This window comes from Pelodiscus sinensis, chromosome 6, assembly GCF_052426305.1.
Source record: "Pelodiscus sinensis isolate ZL-2025 chromosome 6, ASM5242630v1, whole genome shotgun sequence".
NCBI classification, from domain to species: domain Eukaryota; kingdom Metazoa; phylum Chordata; order Testudines; family Trionychidae; genus Pelodiscus; species Pelodiscus sinensis.
In genome coordinates, this window is record NC_143057.1 from 19,629,401 (window position 1) to 19,651,043 (window position 21,643).

The 21,643-nt window shown below is 40.9% G+C and overlaps 1 protein-coding gene across 1 annotated transcript in view; it reads right to left on the reverse strand.

The window, feature by feature from the left end:
• Positions 1-21,643, reverse strand: part of FOCAD (focadhesin) — a 231,132-nt gene that overhangs the window by 78,074 nt on the left and 131,415 nt on the right. Inside the window, exons 18-23 of the mRNA XM_075931485.2 lie at positions 21,311-21,361; positions 20,655-20,738; positions 19,518-19,647; positions 15,698-15,886; positions 15,045-15,166; positions 2,150-2,242 (exon numbers count right to left, since the gene is read on the reverse strand). Of these exons, the coding sequence (XP_075787600.2) occupies positions 2,150-2,242; positions 15,045-15,166; positions 15,698-15,886; positions 19,518-19,647; positions 20,655-20,738; positions 21,311-21,361 (669 nt within the window). The remainder of the gene's footprint in view (positions 1-2,149; positions 2,243-15,044; positions 15,167-15,697; positions 15,887-19,517; positions 19,648-20,654; positions 20,739-21,310; positions 21,362-21,643) is intronic.

Consider the following 21,643-nt stretch of genomic DNA (forward strand, 5'->3'; position numbering starts at 1 on the left):
CACTGTACCTTGTCATTTATGCTTAACTAACTTCCTTTTGTTTTGTAGTTGCCTTTTCTGAAATTAAATGCCACATTATTGGGCTGCTGAGGTGCTGTATAGCTACAATGCAACCAAGTGTGTGCCTCCCAGCTCCAACGAACAGACAAAGTAGTGAGGCCTGAGCCAACATTTAAAAATAGTGACACAGATGCTGCTGCACAAATGAAGGCTGAGATTAGTCTCCTGAATGTAAGCCCACTTGACCTCCCGGGCCTGCGCTTGTGTGACTAGCCTGAATCATGATCAGTACAGCAAAATCCAGATGGCTATTTTTTGCACATTAGTCCACTAGCACAAGACTTTCTATCTGGACTTGAAAGCTCACTCGTAGCTATAGTGTAGATATATCTTTAAGGCTCACTCCTGGCTCTCTGTGCTTGAGTTCTCAATCTGTAAAATGGATATAACTCCCTCACTTCTTCATAGGGATACTGCATTACAAGTATAAGTTAGTTCATACCAATAAGTAAAGTGTTTTGACAGCATCACATGGAAAGTGCTACAGAAGCATACAGTATAATTATTAATCTAGTTCTCTGAAAAGACAAGCATGCAAATACATGGGAGCAGATTTCAAAAGGTACAATGGTATGCTTCAACACTCCAGTAAATTTCAGAAAATCCTCGAGATCATTTCAGAAGCAAAACTGGTAAGAGCTGTGCTTCTCATGAAATCTTAGGCTATGTCTACACTGGCAGCTTCTTGCACAAGAACAGCCGTTCTTGAGCAAAAACTTGCCCGCTGTCTACACTGCACGAGCATTCTTGCACAAGTAAATTTACACTACAGCATTGTAAAACAGGGCTTCTTCCGGAAGAGTTATTCCTCTCCCCACAAGGAATAAGCCCTCTTGCGCAAGAGCTCTTTCACAAGAGGGCAGTGTAGACAGGCAACATGAATTTCTTGCGCAAAAAGCCTCTATGGTTAAAATGGCCATTAGAGCTTTCTTGCGCAAGACAGCGTCCACACTGCCATGGATGCTCTTGCGCAAAAGCACATGGCAGTGTGGACGTGCTCTTGTGGAAGATTTTTTGCACAAGAACTCTTCTGCAAAAGAGTTCTTGAGCAAGAAGCTGCCAGTGCTGACATAGCCTTAGTATATGAGGTAGAGGGATGAAAGAGGAGGATAGCATAATACAGGCAGCAAGTGCTCCACACTAGAGTTAAAACCTAAAATTACTATTTCAAATGTAGGTTTGCTAGTTCTGTTTTGCAACAAAGCTATGTTTAAATCCGACACACTATCACTAATTAATATTTTTTTTAAATGGTATCTCTAGACATCCCTAATTCATGTTTAAATTCTGTTATCTCACCATGAAGATACTTCCATGAAACTTTTGGCATTTGCTCAGAAGTTTGAGCTGCTCGCACTCTGAAAACATCCAATATTGCTTGTCATATACTGGGAGAAAATCATTCCTGATAGCAGGACAAAGCCAGTCATACATTGCTTTTAACAGGAAAACTATGTATTGCTACAATTTTATAGATTGGCACCTCTGTGGTCTGAAAATCAAGCTGGGTAATCTCACTGGAACAGATTCTCTGGTCTAATTTCCAGTACTGCTTTGGGGTGGGTCAACTGTTTTTACAATAAAATAACATTTCTCTTTCCAGGCCTGACTGAAACAAGAGAAAAGGGAGGGGGAGGAGATGTGAAGAAAAAAAATAAGACCTATATTTAACTTTTTTTTTTTTTTTTTTTTTTTTTTGAGGGGAACTCAGTTTCTCTTTTACCAACATTGTCCCACTCCAGTATTTTCATACAACTCCTTTCAGTAATGAATAACTGGTTAAAATTCAAGGTAAAAGCCCAAATTCTAAAACTGACACACAGAACCATTGATACCAATGGGGCTCTGAACAGGAGTAAGGCAAGCAGTGTTAATTCTTTAGCAGGAACGAGACATGTGTGAAATCTACCTTCCTCAGATGCTACTTATGGATGAACTCATATCAACCTTTAACTTGAAGGCTTGGCTTATGTTTATGTAATTTTCTTGAATTCAAGATAAAACGCAGCCTTGTAAAAAAATGTTATATTTGTAGAGACGTCGTTGACGGCAAAAGTAAAAACGCAAAACACCAAGCAACTCAAATTACCTGTAAAACTGCATGGTACGTTCTACTCATAAATCCAAGCCAGCACTCAGGAAGCAAGAGAGAACGGTGCCATTCAGAAGGCTGGATGCCAACCTGTATGACATACCAAACAAGACTGAAGTTACATTAGAATTAGTTTAGCAAGAACGTGATTTACATACTATCCTAGTATTTTAAGAATAAAGATACTTGATCTTTTTATAGTGTACTTAAGGAGAAATAAAACCCTAAGACTGAAGACAAACTAACTAACTTAAAGTGTACTTGAAAGTTTTTGAATAGAATGACTAAGTTTAATGGGTCAAACTCTGCTTTCAGCCCTATAATTGAAATGTCACTGAGTCAATTACAATTTCTGCAGTGTCATGCATGTTACAGTGTTTACAAGCATAATACAATGTCCATGGTCAGAAGAGTTTACAAATTAATGAGGTACTCCTAGGAACACCCAAGCACGATAGTCACTGCTGACTAGTTTACAGTAGCACTTAGATACTATGCTGACAGATGTTGTCTTAATATTGAAATGCTACTGAATTTATAAACTGATCCCAATGAGAACAGTGCATTATTCACAGAAGAAAGCACATTTAGTAAACATATAACAAACAAGAGATGCAACAGAAAAGAGGGAGAATTAGTTGGTTTTTATTTGCAACTGTAGTTTGACTTGATAGTTCAAAATATGTTTTTTTCTTTAAATGCGAGTTATGTTTTAGAAATGCTACATTATGCATAAGAACAGAAGTAAACAACAAGAATGAACATTAGCTGTGGCAGGCTAATCATCGTAGGGAGTTTTAAGGAGGGATGGAAAATGGGATTGCTAGCCAAGATAACTACAGTGGGGCTTTAGTCAAAGCTGCTGAATACTTTGAACCTAATCTTTATCAACAAGCATTTTTTAAACAAAGGAATGTATTAACAAGTCAAAAAAGCAGTTTTGCTAGAGACAGTATCAAGGTGAAATAAAGGAGACAAAGAAACAGTTTTGCCTACATCCGTGTTCTTGATAATTAGTTGCAGTTAGGAAATAAATTGATCTGATCTTCCCAGTTACAGCAAACTAGCCATTTGCTAGTAGTTCAGCAACTTATTTCAACTGCACAAGGAATGTGTGCGCGTGTGTATGTGTGTGTGTGGGGGGGGGAGAAATCCCGTTCACTTTGAAGAAAGAACTAGGACCTGATCCCGCAATCCTATCCATGTGGGACTGGAGACTCAAATCTCTTCAGTAAGTACCATAACCATAGCTTAATAAGGTCTTTACATTATATTTTGAGAGCATGCTGAAAAACAAAATATTCCAGTTTAAAACTCAGATTGGAAAATTCACAACTGAAATCAAGAAAGGTAACTTGTCTTAACTGCAACTTCATTTTCCACATATTGGTAAATTGCTATCCTGCTGTTCATCTCCACAGAGCCTGCTTCCATTAACCATTCATGCAACATAAAAACAGTTTGCTTCCTAAAACTGTTGTACTGCTCCAAAAGTACTTCGCTACACTCTAATAGCACTGTTCAAATGTTTAGAACTAAGTATATGCTTAACAAAATTTCTAACAGAAAAAAATCCAAACTGACAAGGTCTAGCAATACACAAATACAAGGTTTGGGAGTTTGAGTAAAAACAAACAAACAAACAAACAAACTATCCCTTGGCAACCATATGCTTGTAGAAGATAATGAAATGTTAACACTAAAAAATCAGAGTCCTCTCCACTTATATCCCCATCCCCCAATAGACTGAATGGTAGAGAAGGGGAAAACATGCACACAGACAAATAAAAATGAAGATTGTAAATAAGATTAAGAGCTTTGAAAGCTTTTTTTTAAATCAGATGTAATTACGAATAGTGAATTAATATATATAAGGTAACATTTAGACCAAGACCTTGCCTGACCCAAGTATGTTTTTTCCAATTCTTTTTTAAATAGATTGTGGATTTGTTTAAAATGATATTGTTGCTGGTAAGATAAATAATGTCCCATATTAGAGGAAGTAAGTAAGAGCTACAGAAAAAATGATTACACAAACTGTGATGATTAACCTCCCACCTTTTTTTGGGTGACACAAGGTATCATGGCGCAGAAATTCCAAAACCAGAAGGAAAAACGCAGAAATGCACAACTGATGCTAAGATGTACATAACATATGGTTTACACATAGAAAAAAAATTCAAGTGGTGATATGCTAAAAGCCAACTGGATAAAGATTAAACAACCTGTAATATTAAAATATACCCAAACTGAAGAAACACTGCACCAGAAACTGAAGAATGGGAAAAGATGAGACCAGCAGATCAGAGGAGGTAATGATCATCATGGAAGGATTTCTCAGTGCCCTTCAGTGGGATAAGTTCAGCCCATTTACCTATTCTGTCTTGTCTGTTGTTTGTCTGTCATCAAATTTTTGTCTAGATGTTAAGTAACAATAGTTCTGTCTGAATTTGTATATAGGTGAATATTGAGTAAGTCTAAATTGGGTAAGTTTCCCACCACCCACACCAAAACATCCAGACCCTTTGAACAATATTTTTAATAAAAATGAATGTACAAGTTTATATAAAATGAGTTTATTTACTACACAAGTAGACAAAATACTAAAAAGTAAATGGTATAATACTTTTCGCTCTGTTAAGCACCTTAATTACAATAACATATTGTACAACAACATATCCTTCACTACCCCCTTTCTAATAGCAGTGTTTTTAGGCCCACAACAAAAACAAGTCCTGTAATTTAAATGACTGCTGCGCATTCTTATGTCTCAATATTCCATGGTGGGCAGGCTTTTTTTTTGTTGTGTTCAATTATAACTACAGTCTGTCTTTACCAAGAACATGAAAAAAAAAATCACAACAGGCATTGGAGTCCATTTCAGATAAGTTATTTAATATCAGGTTTACAAATGAATACATTTTTAACAAAGGGAAAGGAAACACGAAAAGTTGAGTAAAACAGTACATATTCTTTTCCATCTCTTTATGACCAAACCTTTTTATAAAGAGCACTGATGTATTTAATATTCAAATGTGAATGTACCATCCGGATGGCCTCTAACTGTGTAGATTTATAAGAATAAACAGGTTTCAATGAGCTCTGAAACTAGTAAATTTCTTTGTGAATATTTAATTTTAGTATTTAACAGTGGAGCAGATCTTTTCAACCCCCCTGCAAGGGACCACAGATTTCTGCCAAACCCTGCTTCAGTGGTGTTCTTAGAAGGTCACGCCAAACCAGACAGCCTGATGTTTTGGAGAATTCACAGCTTCGGGTGCATCTACACAGCACAGCTATTTTGGGACACCAGAGGTATCCCGAAGTAGCTACCGCGCATCTACACAAATATGTTTTGAAATAATGGTTGCACTATTTTGCCATCCTGTTAATCATCATTGCGCGAGGGTTAAGGGATGGCTTGAAATAGTGTGTTATTTCAAAATCTGGCACTGTGTACATGCGCCAATTTTCAAAATAACCTATTTCAAAATAGATTTGTAATAAGATATGCAATTTGCGTAGTGCAAATCGCGTGTCTTATTTTGAGTTGAGGGTGCTATGTTGACACACTTTTAAACTCAGCAGTAGCTCAGTCTATTTACGCTTAACATCTTAAAATAAGGGTGTTTCCTTTATCAAATAAGACAAGCAAGGAAGCTGTGCAGAGAGCTCTAGTAAAATACAGGAGAGCTACGCTTTATAGTGTTGTACTTTTCTGGATTTGCATTTTTTAGTTTATTATTTTTAAAGCAGAAGCAAGAATACAGCTATAGACTTCTGTACAATTTGTGTCAAACTGGGTGAAACCAGAAGTCATGCAATAAATCCCATACCAGAGAGGGGCTTTGGATACATTTTCTCTCTCAGCATTTGCCCTCACCCTCCTATGGACAATCCCTTGTGAACAGTGTTCCTTCATCCAGTGTGGATGCATAGCCAGCAGAGGGCGCACGTGACATTTCATGAGAATAGCAAAATAAACCCTATTCATTTGCTAAGTTTCTTAGAAATAAATGCAATGAGGATAATACTGTTATCATGGCTAATTTGGGGCCTAAAACTATGATGCCACTTTAAAGAAAATACACTCGAACCTCTTTAATCTGGCAACCCTGAGAAACAGAGTTTGCTGGGTTATAGGGTTGCTGGATTAAAGGCTTTGCTGGACCAGGAAGGGAGCTGGGGGAGGGCACGCACTTGATGTTCCACACACTCCACCGCTCCCAGGCACTGTCACCCACCGTTATGTGACTATCAGAGCGGTGGAAAAAGGCCTCCAACAGAGCACATCGCCGCGCTGCTGTTCCCCCAGATGGGAGAGGGGGAGCAGCAGTACTCAGAGCCCTTTCTGCCTCCACCAGCCCGAGTCTGTACCATGGATGTTCCCAAATTAGAGATGCCTGGAGTATGGAATGTATTGCGTATTAGGGATACTGTTTAATCTCAATAGGAATAAGAGATTTGGGATTCAGGAAACATAGGTGCCCCAGATTTTGTATGTGATCTTTATGAAACATAGGGAAGATCACTTCGTGCTCATTTTTGTGCTGGTTTGTTTTTATTATAGTCAGATAATTTAAAGAGTTTATGCAGCCTAATGCCCTGTAACATTAGGAGTTATATAAAAATGGGAAAATTCAGAACTGTAGCCCAAACTAGTTCTAGTATGTCCTTTTGTGCCTACACGTTGTACTTACATGGTTCTTACATTGGACTATTCTACATGGGATCCATTGCTCTAGCAGTATTCAGTATTCTGTATTATGGATGGAGTTTCAGCCTTACCTTTGGATTTTTTCCCCAAATACAGTATGTCAAAAGAGAGAGAGTTCTAGCTAGGAATAATAGTTCCCATTTGTGGCATTAATTCAGCAGGACGTATAAACCCAGGCCTAGCTTTAAAACACATGGTTAAGTGTCCTTCCTGAATGTGGATTCTTTCCTGAATCGAAGACTAACTGCTGCTCTGAATGAAGACAGACTTGAAAATGTTCTTAAATCCAATTTAAAAGCCTGAACTGTTTTGTGGCCCAAATGCCACAAATGGGAACTATTATTCCTAGGTAGAACTCTCTCTCTTTTGACATATTGTATTTGGGGAAAAAATCCAAAGATAAGGCTGAAACTCCATCCATAATGCAATTACTGAATACTACTGGAGCAATGGATCCCATGCAGCATAGTCCAATGTAAGAACCATGTAAGTACAATGTGTAGGCACAAAAGGACATACTAGAACTATGTCCATATGCATGGTGCCTAAGCATCACCATAATTTAGTATTTGTACTGTGAGAGTGCCTACTGGTAGAGCTATTTTTAATCCTTCACTTACTCGCTCTCATTATTACAGCAGTGGATCCCACAGGACCCTGGGGATCCTAGTTCTGCTGAGGCTTTATACTAGTCCCACACAGGACTCGTCCTACAACCCCCAGTCAAGACAAGGTGCTTGTTGCTGTAGAAACACAACAAAAATGTGGTCCTTGCCTAAAAGAGTTTACAGTCTAAATGGGGCCCCCACTCCTGATTGCATCCTGTCGTAATATCACAAAAATACCAAAAATCATAACAGATAATAATGCTAAAGAATTTGGCTCTAATAGATCTTACTCGTTTTAAAAATGCCCCAGGAATGAGGAATTCAGATATCACTGTTCACATACTTTTGTTACAAAAGAAGACTGCCTCAGATACCATTTATATGTAACTAATACAGTTCACTTCATCTCCATTAAGGAAATAAAAGATCAGTAGCTGGGTAAATGTTTAACAGCTTTAATGCATCTAACCCAAAGCATACATTTATAGAACCATCAAACATATGGGCCATAATGTGAATGTATGTGACTCTTTCTACTGATTCATTTTCATAATAAAGGCAAGTGAAGCCTAAAAAGAATTATTCCCTGTAAGCTCATCATATATGATGATTCCAAACTGCAGAAATAGTAACAGGTAGTAATTGTTGGCCAGTCTAGTCCAAATGATAATAACACTTAGAGATTTCTTGCACAACACCAGCCCAGATGCATGTGAGGTGGGCTCTTTAGAAAATAGTAAAGTAGATACACGTGATTTAAATAACTTTTGACCAATGTGACTACAGTAACTCGAATGCTCGTTCAAAGGCACATTGCCAAACTTCATTTGTCAAACAACAAAAACAGTGCTCCATCACTTGTGGGGAAAGGACAAGCTGCTCCTTCAAGTCACTAGTGTAAGAGCAATATGATTCTTTAAACACACTACTGTTTATTGAAGACAAGTTCTGCTTCCCATGAGAAACCAGCTCAAATAACAGAGGGGAAAAAAATCCATGCATCTTAATCTACTGTGGTTGACATATACCTGAAACCAATGCCTCAGCTAGGAGACAAGACCTAGTCCCTTAAGATTTAATAGCTAATTACCTTTGTGCTGTTGCTACAGTTATATTTAAACTGTAGCTAAGAACAGGGGTTTAATTTGCTTTTGTTTTATAAATATTTTAGCACATGGAACGATTCCGCCTCCTTGGATACATAACCTATACCTTTTGCTTAGATATACATGCAGCAAGCAGAGCCTCATTAATCTATGTATTGGATAAGTCTCACAATGAACTTGGTGGCCTGAAGGCCCTCTTTTCATAATACATTTCTTTAGTAAAATATGATAGTTATTTGAATAAAATAGTCATGTTTTTTAAAAAAAGGAAAAAAACAAGTTTAATTGCACAACTTATTTTCCCCATACAATTACTGTAATTCCCCAAGCAAATATTCATAGCTCAGAATAAGTCTCTAGAAAGTGACAAACCTGAGCGTGTCACTGTCAATATTACACCCATAACCTCTAATCTCTAATCAATTAGAGAACCACAGGGCATGGGTGGGTAACTTATGGCCCATCTGGATTCAATGTTTGGACCACGAGACATTTTGTTTATCACCGCCCATGTGCAGGGTTGCCAAATTCGACTGCAGTTCTTTTTTCTATCAGTATTAGCAAGGGCACTTGAAGTAAGCTGTACGTTGATTGCATAGAACATTGACTGAGAGAGCGATGTGCTCCCTCTGTATCCAATCAAAATGCTGCTTTAGTTTAATGGGCACACCCCACAAGCTAGTTACACGAGAGCTATTACCAAAACTTGCCTATTCTCAGGAGATTGTCTTGGTTACAATAATCTTGTGGCCCACTGAGATGAAGGAAGGCCACTCATTCAGCCCATTCACTAGCGCAGATTGCCCATCGCTGCCATGGAGAGCTATTCGGTTGATCCTTTCAATAAAGAATAATATGAATTCATATTTGCTGTGCCCAAATTAACCCTGATTTTAAGTCTTGTCTTTAACGGTGGCTAAGGACAGTATCTTTGGAGGTTCTATGAGGCTGAGTAGCAGACTTCATAGGTTAGATTTTAAGCACTTCAGTAGAAAACTATGGTTATTTTTTTAATATAATATTCACATGAGGTAAAGAAAACAGATAAACAAATTTCTTGGTAGATTCCTGTATTAATACCAATGGAACGTGTGACAGAGTCAAGCCAGATGACTACAAGAAAAGTATATTAGGTCCAAATTCAATAGGTCCCTTTTTCTGGGGTAAACTAACCAATTAGGGTATGTCTAGACTACAAGCCTCTTTCGAAAGAGGTTTTTTTTCAAAAGAAATTTTCGAAAAAGCCTCTTTTGAAAAGGAGAGTCTAGACCATAGGCAGATTTTTCGAAAAAGCACGCTGCTTTTTTGAAACAGAGTCTAGACACTCTCTTTTGAAAAAGCAGTGTTCATTCAATAGCGCCTTTTTTTGAAAGAGTACTTTTGAAAAAAGGCGTTATTTCTCGTAAAATAAGGTTTACGGTGATCAAAAAAACTGCCACATTCTTTTGATTTTCTTTCAAAAGAATGCGGCTGCAGTATAGACGCAGGTGAAGTTTTCTCGAAAAAAGGCTACTTTTTTCGAAAACAAACCCTGTAGTCTAGACACAGCCTTGGAGCAGATATACCAATTAAAATACCAGACGTTAACTGGGAATTTCCAGAACCAACTGAGATACCGAAAGCCAATGAAGAACCAGTGGATATTAGTTAAAAGGGACTCCCTTTTGGTTAGCTGACTGCATGCAAAGAACTGGAGTGAGAAGGTCCTGTGGAAGGTCTGGGCGGGACGAGCACTAGCAGGTATCAGGAATAAGATCCTGTGGTAAGGAAGGTGCTAGGGAGGGCTGTGGGGAAGTGGCCCAGAGAACTGTAGCTGTGTCACAGCTGACACTGAAGACATTATGCACAGCTGCTATCACAGGTTCCCTGTACTGGAATAAAGGGTGTGGCCTTGCAGCTTGTTTTATATGTATTTAGACAGATAGTTTCTATGTACACTTCTTTACTGAAACACCTGTGTAAACAAAAAATATGTAAACGTGACAAAAAAAGGCTAATTCATCAGCCAGTAGGATATTGTGTTGAAGCAGGACGTGGACCTTATGAAATATTTTCGTGGACTGTATATTGCCCATGGGCTGTAATTTTAGGAGTGGGTTACATTGTTATTTGCTGATAGCAAAGGAAGACAAGACACTCCAATCTTGGAGTGTTCTCCAATGGGCACAAAGCCTTCTGCCCCTTTATCCCCCAATCTTGACCCCTTCTGGCTATAGTTGTGTTGACAGAGTCATAGAAGATAAGGGTTGGAAGAGACTTCAGGAGATCATCTAGGCCAAACATCTGCTGAAATCATCCCAGCCAGCTCAGTCCCCAGCCTATAGAAGTGCATGAGATTCTTCCACTTGAAGGAAAAATTTTCCGTTAAAAGCATTTTCGGAAAAGAGCGTCTAGATTGGCACGGACATTTTTCCACAAAAGCACTTTTTGCGGAAAAGCATCCGTGGCCAATCTAGACGCGCATTTGCACAAAAAGGCCCTGATCACCATTTTCACGATCGGGGCTTTTCTGCGCAAAACAAATCTCAGCTGTCTACACTGGCAATTTTGAGCAAAAGTTTTGCGCAAAAGGGACTTTTGCCTGAACGGGAGCAGCATAGTATTTCCGCAAAAAGCACTGATTTCTTACAGTAGGAAGTCAGTGCTTTTGCGGAAATTCAAGTGGCCAGTGTAGACAGCTGGCAAGTTTTTCCGGAAAAGCAGCTGATTTTCCAGAAAAACTGGCCAGTCTAGACACAGCCTAAGTGTTGGGCTCTGCCCTTTTCCTTGTTGAACCTCATCTGATTTGTTTTGGTCCACTCCACCAATTTGTCTAGGTCACTCTGGACCCTATTCCTATCCTTCAGCGTATCTACCTCTCCCCCTAGCTTAGTGTCACCCACAAATTTGTTGAAGGTGCAATCCATCCCGTCATCCAGGTAATTAATTGAGACAGATGATCTAGTCAGCTTTCTGTTCACCTTATAGTCCATTCATACAAGTCACCCTCCTTTAATCTGATGGCAAGACTACTGTGGGAGACCATAACAAAAGCTCTGCTAATGTCACGTCCACTACTTTCTCTATATCCACAGCACCAGTTAACCCATCATAGAAGGCAATCAGGTTGGTCAGGCACTACTTGCCCTTGGTGAATCCATGTTGACTGTTCCTGATAAACTTTCTCTCCAAGTGTTTCAAAATGGATTTCTTGAGAATCTGTTGCACAATTTTTCTAGGGATTGAGATGCACCGCTTTTTGTTTTTCAAGCAGATGTCAGGGTGATTGAAGTCCCGCATAAGAATTGGAGCCTGTGATCTGGAAACCTCTGTTAGTTGTCTGAAGAAAGCCTTGTCTATCTCAGCCGCCTAATCTGGTCATCCATAACAGACGGACATCATAGCATCACACTTGTTGCTCTCACCTTTGGGTTAAAACCCAAAGACCCTCAACAGATTCTTTTTTCCCCACTTTGGAGCTCTGAGCAATCACACAGTACAATTCCTCCACCTTTTCACCCCCGCCTGTCCTTCCTGAATAGTTTATACCCATCCACAGCAGTGCTCTAAATATGTGAGTTACTCTAAGTCTCTGTTATTCCAATCACATCATAGTTCTTTCATTGCGTCAGGACTTCCAATTTTTCCTGTTTGTTTCCCAGGTTTTTTGCACTTCTATACAGGTACCCAAGACAAAAAAATGGTTACTTATCTTCTTGAAACTGTTGTTTGAGATGAGTTTATGTCTATTCCAATTAGGTATGTGCAGGCACACATGCACAGCAGCCAGAAGATTTTCCCATAGTCATACCTGTATGGTTTGTTTAGACATCCCCTGGAGTCATGCCTTCATGGCACCTAATATAGAGCCCTGCCAACCCAATCCTACCTCAGTTCCTTCGTGCCAGCTATTCTGACCGAGGAAAGGAGAGTGGGTATTGGAATGAACATGAACAACTGATCTCAAAGAACAGTTATAAGAAGTTACGTAAAACAGTTATTTCTTCTTCGAGTGCTTTTTCAGGCCAATTCCAATTAGGTGACTCAAAAGCACAAAGTTAGAAGGTGAGGTTGGAGCCAACTACTGATTGGAGCACAGCCCACCCAAAGCTGCAGCCTCTCTGGCCTGCTGTGTAATGGCCAAATGCAAGGTAAGCATGTGGATCAAAACCATGTTGCCACTCTACAGATCTTATGAGTAGGGACCTGAGTGAGAACAGCTGTGGAAGAAGCTTGCACTCTGGAAGAGTGTACTGTGGAGATGCCAGAACTCCTGCTAGCCTGTAGCGCTCCCAAATACAGAACACAACTGATGATGAGATACACTGGATGGCCCTTCATTCTGCCTGCAATTGCCATGAAAAGTTGCACTATTTACGGAATGGCTTTGTTCTATTGACAGAAAAGACCAATGCCCTGCAGGTGTCCAGAGAGTGCGTTCTCTGTTTCCTGGCAAAAATATGTCCTGGTTCAAGTGAAACTAACACAACCTTTGAAAGAAATACTAGGTGAGGCCTGAGCTCTCCTTACAGAGCATAGTGTAGCATGGTTCTGATGTCAGTTCTCATTTCAGACACTTCCTGACCACTGTTCCCTCTAAGGTGTGCACGGCCACACACACAAAATTCTAAGACTGCCCACTTCCTTCCTAGAGCTGTTCAGCAGCACTCACCTTCCTCCTGAACCTGGAAGGTGAGTGGCGTAGGTGCTCCCAGAGCCTGGTCCATGTGGCTAGTGGGGGCATGAATGGGCTGCATGAGGGGGAGGGGGGTTGGCTGATTGGGCAGCTGCTCCGGTAGCCGGAGCTGCTTTGGCAGGTGGCTGCTGTTGCCGCTGCCGGATGCCAAGGCTGCATTGTGGGCTTAGCGGGCGACTGTCGCGGGTGGCTGCTGATGCCACCAAAGGCGGAGGTCACACAGCAGGCTTGGTGGGTGGCTGCCGCTGCCACTGCCTCCAGGATCCAAGTCCCTGTGGTAGGTTTGGCAGGTCGCTGCCGCTGCCTCCGGGGGCCAAGGCTGCCACTGGGACCAAGGCAACAGGCTGGTGAGCAGATTGCTGCTGCTGGGGATTTTCTAATACCATTAACATTAATTATCCTGACTCAAAAATTATAAACTACAACATTACGATCTCTTCTTTGACATCCTTAATTTAAAAATACTGTAATAATTACCATGTGATTTCAAATAAAGATTAAGAAAAGGAACCCGGGGGCAGCCGGACTCCGGGTGGTTGAGCACCGCTCTCTAGCTCCCTAAGAGCCTGGGGGCAAGGAGTCCCCAAGAGTCCACTTCTGGCACATATGCCTGGCTGGGATCCCCCTCCCCATGCCTGTGCCCCGGCTGCTGTCCCAAGCACCACGTCTCCTCCCCCACATCAAGGCTATCACAGCTGCGATGTGGGGTCTGCTGGCTACTGTGCCACGTTTCTTGGCATTGAGAGACCTGTGGGGTGGGAGATGGAGGAAGGGGAGTAGGGGCTTAGTTTAAAATAGCAATTCCAAGTGGTGAGGGGAAGCAATTAAGTTGGGCTCGAGCTGGGAAGAGGCAGGCAGGACGCAGAGTGATGTGATTACATAACCCTGTCATCCCACAGGAAAAACTTTTTTTAATATATAGAGAGATGTATGCTCTCCTGCTTGTCTAACACTTAACAGAATAGATTTGTGTAGTTCTGACCTTCTCATTTATGACCTGTGAATAGAATCTTATGCTTAAGAGTCACACGATAAACCTCGCTAGTAAAGCAAACTGATCATATTAATGCTTTTCTTTTATGAAATCTTAGACTAACACACATCTATTTGTGCTAGCAAATGCTCAAACTGACATGAAAAATGAAATAGGAACATTCATTTCCCAAGTGCCTGTTGAGCTACTTATTTGTTTTCCCAGTGTCTGCAGTTTCCAAAGATCAGTTTTCATATCAACTACAATATCATAATTCTGAACTTCTTGTAAGATTTGATAACAAGCTCTTGATTATTTTCTTTTATTATTAACTGGGTATTCATTTCTTGTACCTTTTCCTAAACCACACAAATCTGGATGTTACTTATACCAAATTTCACTGCATAAGATCAGCCACCTCAGCATAATTGTTTCCAATTCTCTGAAAAATTGAGAGAAGCTGTGTTATTACTATTCTAAGGAGGAGGAAGACGCCACTCCCTATGTTGGAATCCTATAATTGTTGTTCAGGCGTACTAAAATACTAAACTTCTGTAACCTGATTATGCTCCACTACTGCAAGGAGAAGCAGCAAAACAATGTCAGTTTCAATTTACAGCATGTTCTAGTCACGTCAATTGTCCTTCACTCAAATTTAGTTAATTCATGGTGTTAATTATTTAGTTAATTATGGTGCATTTCCAAATTAGCTAGCATTTCTAAATTAAATTAAGTGAATGTGACTCTGTGCAGAGTAGGGAGGAGAAAGCAGCACAAAATTTCTGAAAAGCTGAAAAAGCCGAGAATGCTTACCTCGTGAATAAGAGCTATTAACATCTGCGGGAAATTGCGCCCTCTACTAGCCAGAAAACGACTTATAGGTTTGCCATCTTTGCCCATGTGGATTGGAAGGTCGTAACATAACAACATGCCAGCTTTAAAAAAATGAACATATAAATGCATCAACATTAAAGACTGCTAAATAGAGAAAAAGTTTCATGCACAACAACTCCATACCAATTTTAAGGAAGTTCATATAATATTTTTAAAGTTACATTTTCAAGCGTGTGAGACTGACTGGTGGGGAAGAGGATTCTGGAGTCACTTGATTCATGCTTCCAATGCTGCTATTTAGACTCATCATTTAGAGGATGCGTTCAGACTTTGAGAAAGAGGCAAGGAGAAGGCCTAAGGGAAGGTTAGTGTTACACACTATACAACTGTTGCTTAAATTGATCCACCCTGGGATCTTCATCCGGAAAACACTGCTATGAAGGACAGTATGTAAGCACATGCTCAACTTTAATCGTGTGCTAAAATACCGTCCTGAAATGTTTTAATTTCAGTATGTCCTGACAAGCTTTTCTGAATCAGGGCAACACCAGATTGAGAAAAAACTACCACACAACACCAAGACATTGTAAAACATTAGTCAGTCAACCTGATCAATGATTGGAGAAGTATACCTGCAAGGCCAGGCTTCAGGCCTGGATGCTTGTTCCTCTCATACATTTGAAGCATGAAGTTTGGGACTCCTGCTACAGTTTTTCCTTGATCTGAGCGTGTGGCCCCTCCTCTCAGTGCAGAATGATACACACCACGGGGCATGCTGGCCATCTCCTGTTTCACAAGTGACGTCACAAACTCTTCAAATGCTGGAGAAAAAGGTCGGGGCTGAAGAGAAGCCAAACAATCCCAACAAACCCCAAACCATTGCTTCGGGGCAGTTATGCTTAACTAAACTAGACTATACATTCAGATGAAAGCTCCAAGGCTAGGGACATAAAAATCATGTCAAGTCTTTCTGACTCTATGTTCGCCTCCACTCAAACTTCAGCTCAGGATCCTCTGAATAAGTGTTGTCAGATGCTCTACTCAGAAGAAAAATATCCTGAACTCTTCTCGGTGCTGTTGATCAACATGCTCTTTGTTTGTTATGCCAATGTCACAAATTGAAGTAAGGGACAAACAGAAACTAAGCTGACATCTACATTTATCAATGTAAATAAAAAAATTCCTCACAAATTAGGTTTTTTCCTTCTATAGGTTTTTTTTCACCATAAAAAACCCCCAAACAACTGGTACTACAATTTCTGTGAACACAGTGGTAGGTACTGTTTATATGATGACACTCTCTCAAATTTGGTCTTTTTATATTTTATCTGGGTTCAACAGTGTAAAGTAATAATGGAATGTTATTGTTTGGGTTTGAATTTAGTTTCAAGTAGCTCTTTACAGTTGGTATGTGCAGTTTTACTGCATCCCAACATGAACCCAACATTAAATCAGCACCTGGCAATGCTGAAAGATTTAAGAGACTGTTAGTGCTTTCATCATATAACCAAGTTTTAAAAGGATTTATAACAACTGTTGCACATTACTCTTGAAATTTGGGCATAAAAGTTTCCAAACCAGATGCAATGCCATTTTCCTAGGATTTGGAGCACATATGGGTTGAAATAACAAGTATCCACTCTTCTGCGATCCTAGCAATACCCAAAGCATCTTTGAACAAGTTAATGTAAAGACATCTTATCCTGGAACTTCCTTACTTGGGTCATTTCCAGTCACTAATCATTACTTTAGCAGCGCTGCCTTCTTTTTCATTTCTTATTTATTTCAATAACAGTATAAACATGAAAAAAGACTGCAAAATGTCATAAAGAGAGCCCAATTGTAGAAATAAATGTGTTATTTTTCATATATCGCTAGAGGCTGCCATATGCACACAACACACTTCTCAAAAAGAAGTTAACTGTACTGGAGAATTCAGAAGCAGGACTATAAATCTTTGTCCATGGAATTCAGAAGACATATCATTTTTCAAATTACCTGAATGTTAATGACAGGGAAACTCTATCCACCTATGCTGTTTTGGAGAGTTGCTTTGGTTAGCCCAGGCAAAAGAAGATGGAATTCTTCACTAAAATACACTGGATCTGTGCATAGTTGCACCTACCTACCTTCCTGGTTCTATGAATCTTTTAATAATACATCCACCACCACGGTCCCTAGATATCTGCTTCTGTGTGTCTGCCCGGGGCTACATTGTCTAATCATTATTGCCATGTCTTTCCATAGATTTCTTCCAAGCTTTTTTTTTTTAACTAGTTATAACAAAACTTGTTGCTTTCAAGATGCCTAAGAGTTTGCTATTTCTAATCACAATGGCAATAAATGCAACCTAACGATCCAGAATGCCATGCACAAACCAAACTGAGAAACCTAGCTGAACTTCATAAAAGACCAGCTAATTCTGAGGGTAATGATAATGAATCATACTTTAAGGTCTGGTGCAAATCTGGCAACCACTACTGAATGTATTATGAACCAAGACACATATTTATCTTCTGTATATCCATCTACCATGGAATAAAGAAAAAACTGATTAAACTGCTGTTCTTTAAGATATACATATATCACATTGTGTTATACGGGATGAAGTTATTTCTCTTTTTAAAAAGATGCAAGTTTCTAAACTGCATACAGGCAGTTCCCGGGTTACGTACAAGATAGGGACTGTAGGTTTGTTCTTAAGTTGAATCTGTATGTAAGTCGGAACTGGCGTCCAGATTCAGCCACTGCTGAAACTGATCAGTTTCAACAGCGGCTGAATCTGGACACCAGTTCTGACTTACATACAGATTCAGCTTAAGAACCCCAGGCGTCCCCAAGTCAGCTTCTGCTGAAACTGATCAGCAGCTGATTCCAGGAAGCCCGGGGCAGAGCAGTAGTGCAGCCGCTCCTCGGCGCTACTGGACCAACCCAGCAGCACCCCAGCTGCTCTGCCCCAGGCGTCCTGATTCAGCCACTGCTGAAACTGATCAGCAGCAGCTGAATCAGGACGCCTGGGGCAGAGCAGCTGGGGTGCTGCCGGGTTGGTCCAGTAGCGCCAAGGAGCGGTGCTGTGGGATCAACCGGCAGCGCCCCACCTGCTCTACCACAGGCCCTGGGCTTTACTCCACGTCTCCCTGGTCTGCTGGGGGGAGGCACTAGCTGCGTCCCCCCCCCCCCCCCCAGCAGACCAGGGAGATGAGGAGCAAAGCGGCGGAGGACCCGGGCCGGACCGCAGCGCTTCCAGATCAGCTGAGTGGTCCTGAACTATGGAGTTTGCTGGACAAGGAGAGGTCAAGGCTCCCTACGGTGCTGTAGGCTCTGCTCCTGGCTGGAGCTGCACTTCCTTGTTGTCTGCCGCTGCCTTCAGCCCTGCACCGTGCCAGCCCTGATCCGGGCTGTGTCCTCTACCAGCCAACACCGGACAGCAGTTGGACCCGCTGCCAACCCTGGCCGGGGCTGAACCTCCCGAGGTGCCAGCCCAGGCTGCGTGCCCAACTGCTGCCCCCACTGACTCCAGCCCTAGCAGGGGCTGTGGTCTCCACTCCTGGCCCTGCTGCCTCCAACCCTGGCTGAGGCTGCACACCTCACACCATGCCAGGCCCGACTGAGGCTGTTTTCCACTGTGTCAGCTTCAGCAGGGCTGAGCCCCTGGCTGCTGGCCCTGCTGCTTCCAACCTTGGCTGTGGCTATGCTCTTTGCCATCAGCCCTGGCCAGGAATGTGCTTTCTACCACCAGCCCAGCCCAGGGCTCTCTGGTCCAGCTTCTTAACCTAGCCAACCAGGGCTCTCTGGTCCAGCAATATCTGTGGTCCTGCTAGACCAGGGATGTTGCCAGACCAGAGTATCCCGGATTGTAGAGGTTCAACCTGTAGTATGTTTATATATCCTGTAACTTTGTAGTTCCCTGTGCTTTACTTATGTTCAAAAATAAGAATTGCCTTAAAATGTGTTCCTTCAGTTCTCTATGTCAAACCTATATCATGATTAGCAAACTAGTATTTGAAATATAGTATTTGCAAACCAAGTACTCAGCAGAGCAGACAGCTTCCACGGACTCGTAAACAAAGTAGGGAGGGGCCCGGCTCTGTGATCCTGGAAGAGGCAGGGGCAGATGAGGTGGGGCCAAAGGCAGCTAGCCCTCAGTGCTGCCCTCCTCCCCCGCCTTTAGTGCTGCCTGGAGCATGCAGTGCTCTGGCAGCAGTTTAACGGGCCCTGGGATGTGTCTGCCATTGCTGGTACTTCAACTGCAGCAGTGGCTGGAGCCCAGGGTCACTTTGAATCACCAGGTGCCAGAGCAACTACTTTCTTTGTGCCCTCCTTCCCCCGCCCTCCCATTGGCAGGCCTAATTATATAGCTACAGAAAAGAGAACAAATGAATAACATTTAAGAATTCTTAATAGTCTATCTTAATATGTATATAATTGCCTCCCCTTCTGAAAATGCTTTACCTGGCAAAACAGAAGGAAAAGTGAGAGACAACAGTTTGATATAGGAAGAACCAGGAACAGAAAGATCCACCTCCGTCTCCTTCTCTGTATTTGCCTCCATCTCTTCTGATGGAACAATTTCTGGTCTTGCCTGAAAGATGACAATGGTAGCAATAAAATGAAGCAAAAAGAGAAAAAAACACTGCCTCTTAATCCATGTTTAGTTTCAAGATCCAGTGTAACAAAGGTGAAGTTTCCTATTTCAGTAAGGAACAATTTAATCAATTTAAGCCTTCAAACTGATCAACTGAATATCTTTCTTCTACCAGATTGAACAGTATATGTAGATCACAAAAGGCTTACAAAAGCAGTGAACCTTGTAAGCCCAAGGTATCATTAGGAAGTTTTTCCTAATGTCCAACTTAAACCTCCCTTGCTGCAATTTAAGCCCATTGCTTCTTTCCCTGTCATGAGAGGTTAAGAACAATAATTTTACTCCCTCCTCCTTAGGTATTTGAAAGCTAAGGTCATGTTTTCTAGACTTTTAATCACGTTTGGTGTCCTTCTCTGGATCTTTTCCAGTTTTTTCGTATCTTTCCTGAAATGTGACACCCAGAACAGGACACAGTACTCCAGCTGAGGCCTAATCAGCATAGAGTAGAGTGGAAGAATCACTTTTCATGTCTTACTTACCATATCCCTTTTAATGCATCTCAATTTGATAGTCTTCTCCCCCCGCCCCCCAAGAGTGTCACACACTGTTGACTCATATTTAGCTTGTGGACTACTATGGTGCCTATATCACTATCTGCAGTTCTTGTTCCTGGAGGGTCATTTTCCATATTGCATGTGTGAAACTGATTTTTCTTCCTAAGTGGAGTACTTCCCATTTTCCCTTATTGAATTTCATCCTATCCACCTTGTCCAGGTAATTTTTAATTGTAATCCTATCCTTCAAAGCACTTGCAGCCTTCCCCTGCCCCAAACTTGATATTATCTGCAAACTTTATAAGCATATTCTCTATGCCATTATCTAAATCACTGATGAAAATATGCAACAAGACAGGTACCAAAAGTCATCTCCTCCTTTCATGTAGATTTGCTCTTTCCTTTTCATTTCTAAGGAATTGGCACATCCTCAGTTTTTAAAACATCTACCTGTTCAGGAAGATGAAGGATGGTGTGTTCTTCACGACTAAATTCTGACAGAGATCTATATGCTGAAATTGCTACGATGGGATCCTAGAAAAAAATCACATCATAGAAGGCATTAGTGCTGCATAGTGGAGACAAAACTCATTTGGCTATCCACTAATATAAGGGATTATCCCCTAAGAGATTGCTGAATCCTTTTTTGAATGTTTTTGTTATAGTTGAATTCTCCAGTGAATACTCGGTTATTTTCTTTATACACTAAAGCAGAACTGGGAGAAATCAACTATCAAAACTGACATCCTTGTTGATGATCTCAGCATAGAGATCTAATATTAACGGAAATCCTTGCACCCTAAAAAGGGAGATCGCATCCAAGCCAAAGCTGAGACATACAGGCACTGTGGCAAAATTTCAACTGGGCTTTGGATTGCATTATACTGGCTCTGAGAAGCAGCAGGGGAAAAAATGGTCTCCAAAGGCTGTCAATCTACCTTTTTACAAAACACCAAGCTCAGAGAGAGAACTCAGAACTGACAGACAAGAAAATACTGCAGAAAATGAATAAATGACACTAATGCCAATATCTTCCAAGAGGGACTAGGTGAATTCTGAACATATGCCCACTGCCCACTTTAATCAACATTTTCCTGGGACCTCACCTTGTTCTGAGTATGGCTCCAAAGCAAGCTGACAATTTGAGTTTTGAATGTCTATAAAATTAACAAAAAATAATATTTAATTAAAGATAGGCAGCTATTCACATTTTTATTTCATTAAGTAATATGGACAAAACTGAAGCAAAGAGTCATCAGCATTAACGGTCTTTCACAGTGAGGAATTTAGATATTGTGGAGATGGGTGTACTAAAAATATCTAGATACTGTAGGCAACATCAGCTCCATCTTTACTTAAGTGGTAGAAATTATTCTATGAATATACAAACCCAAGACTCCAGTCCTAAAAATAATTACTGATGTAGTTAATTTTAAGAG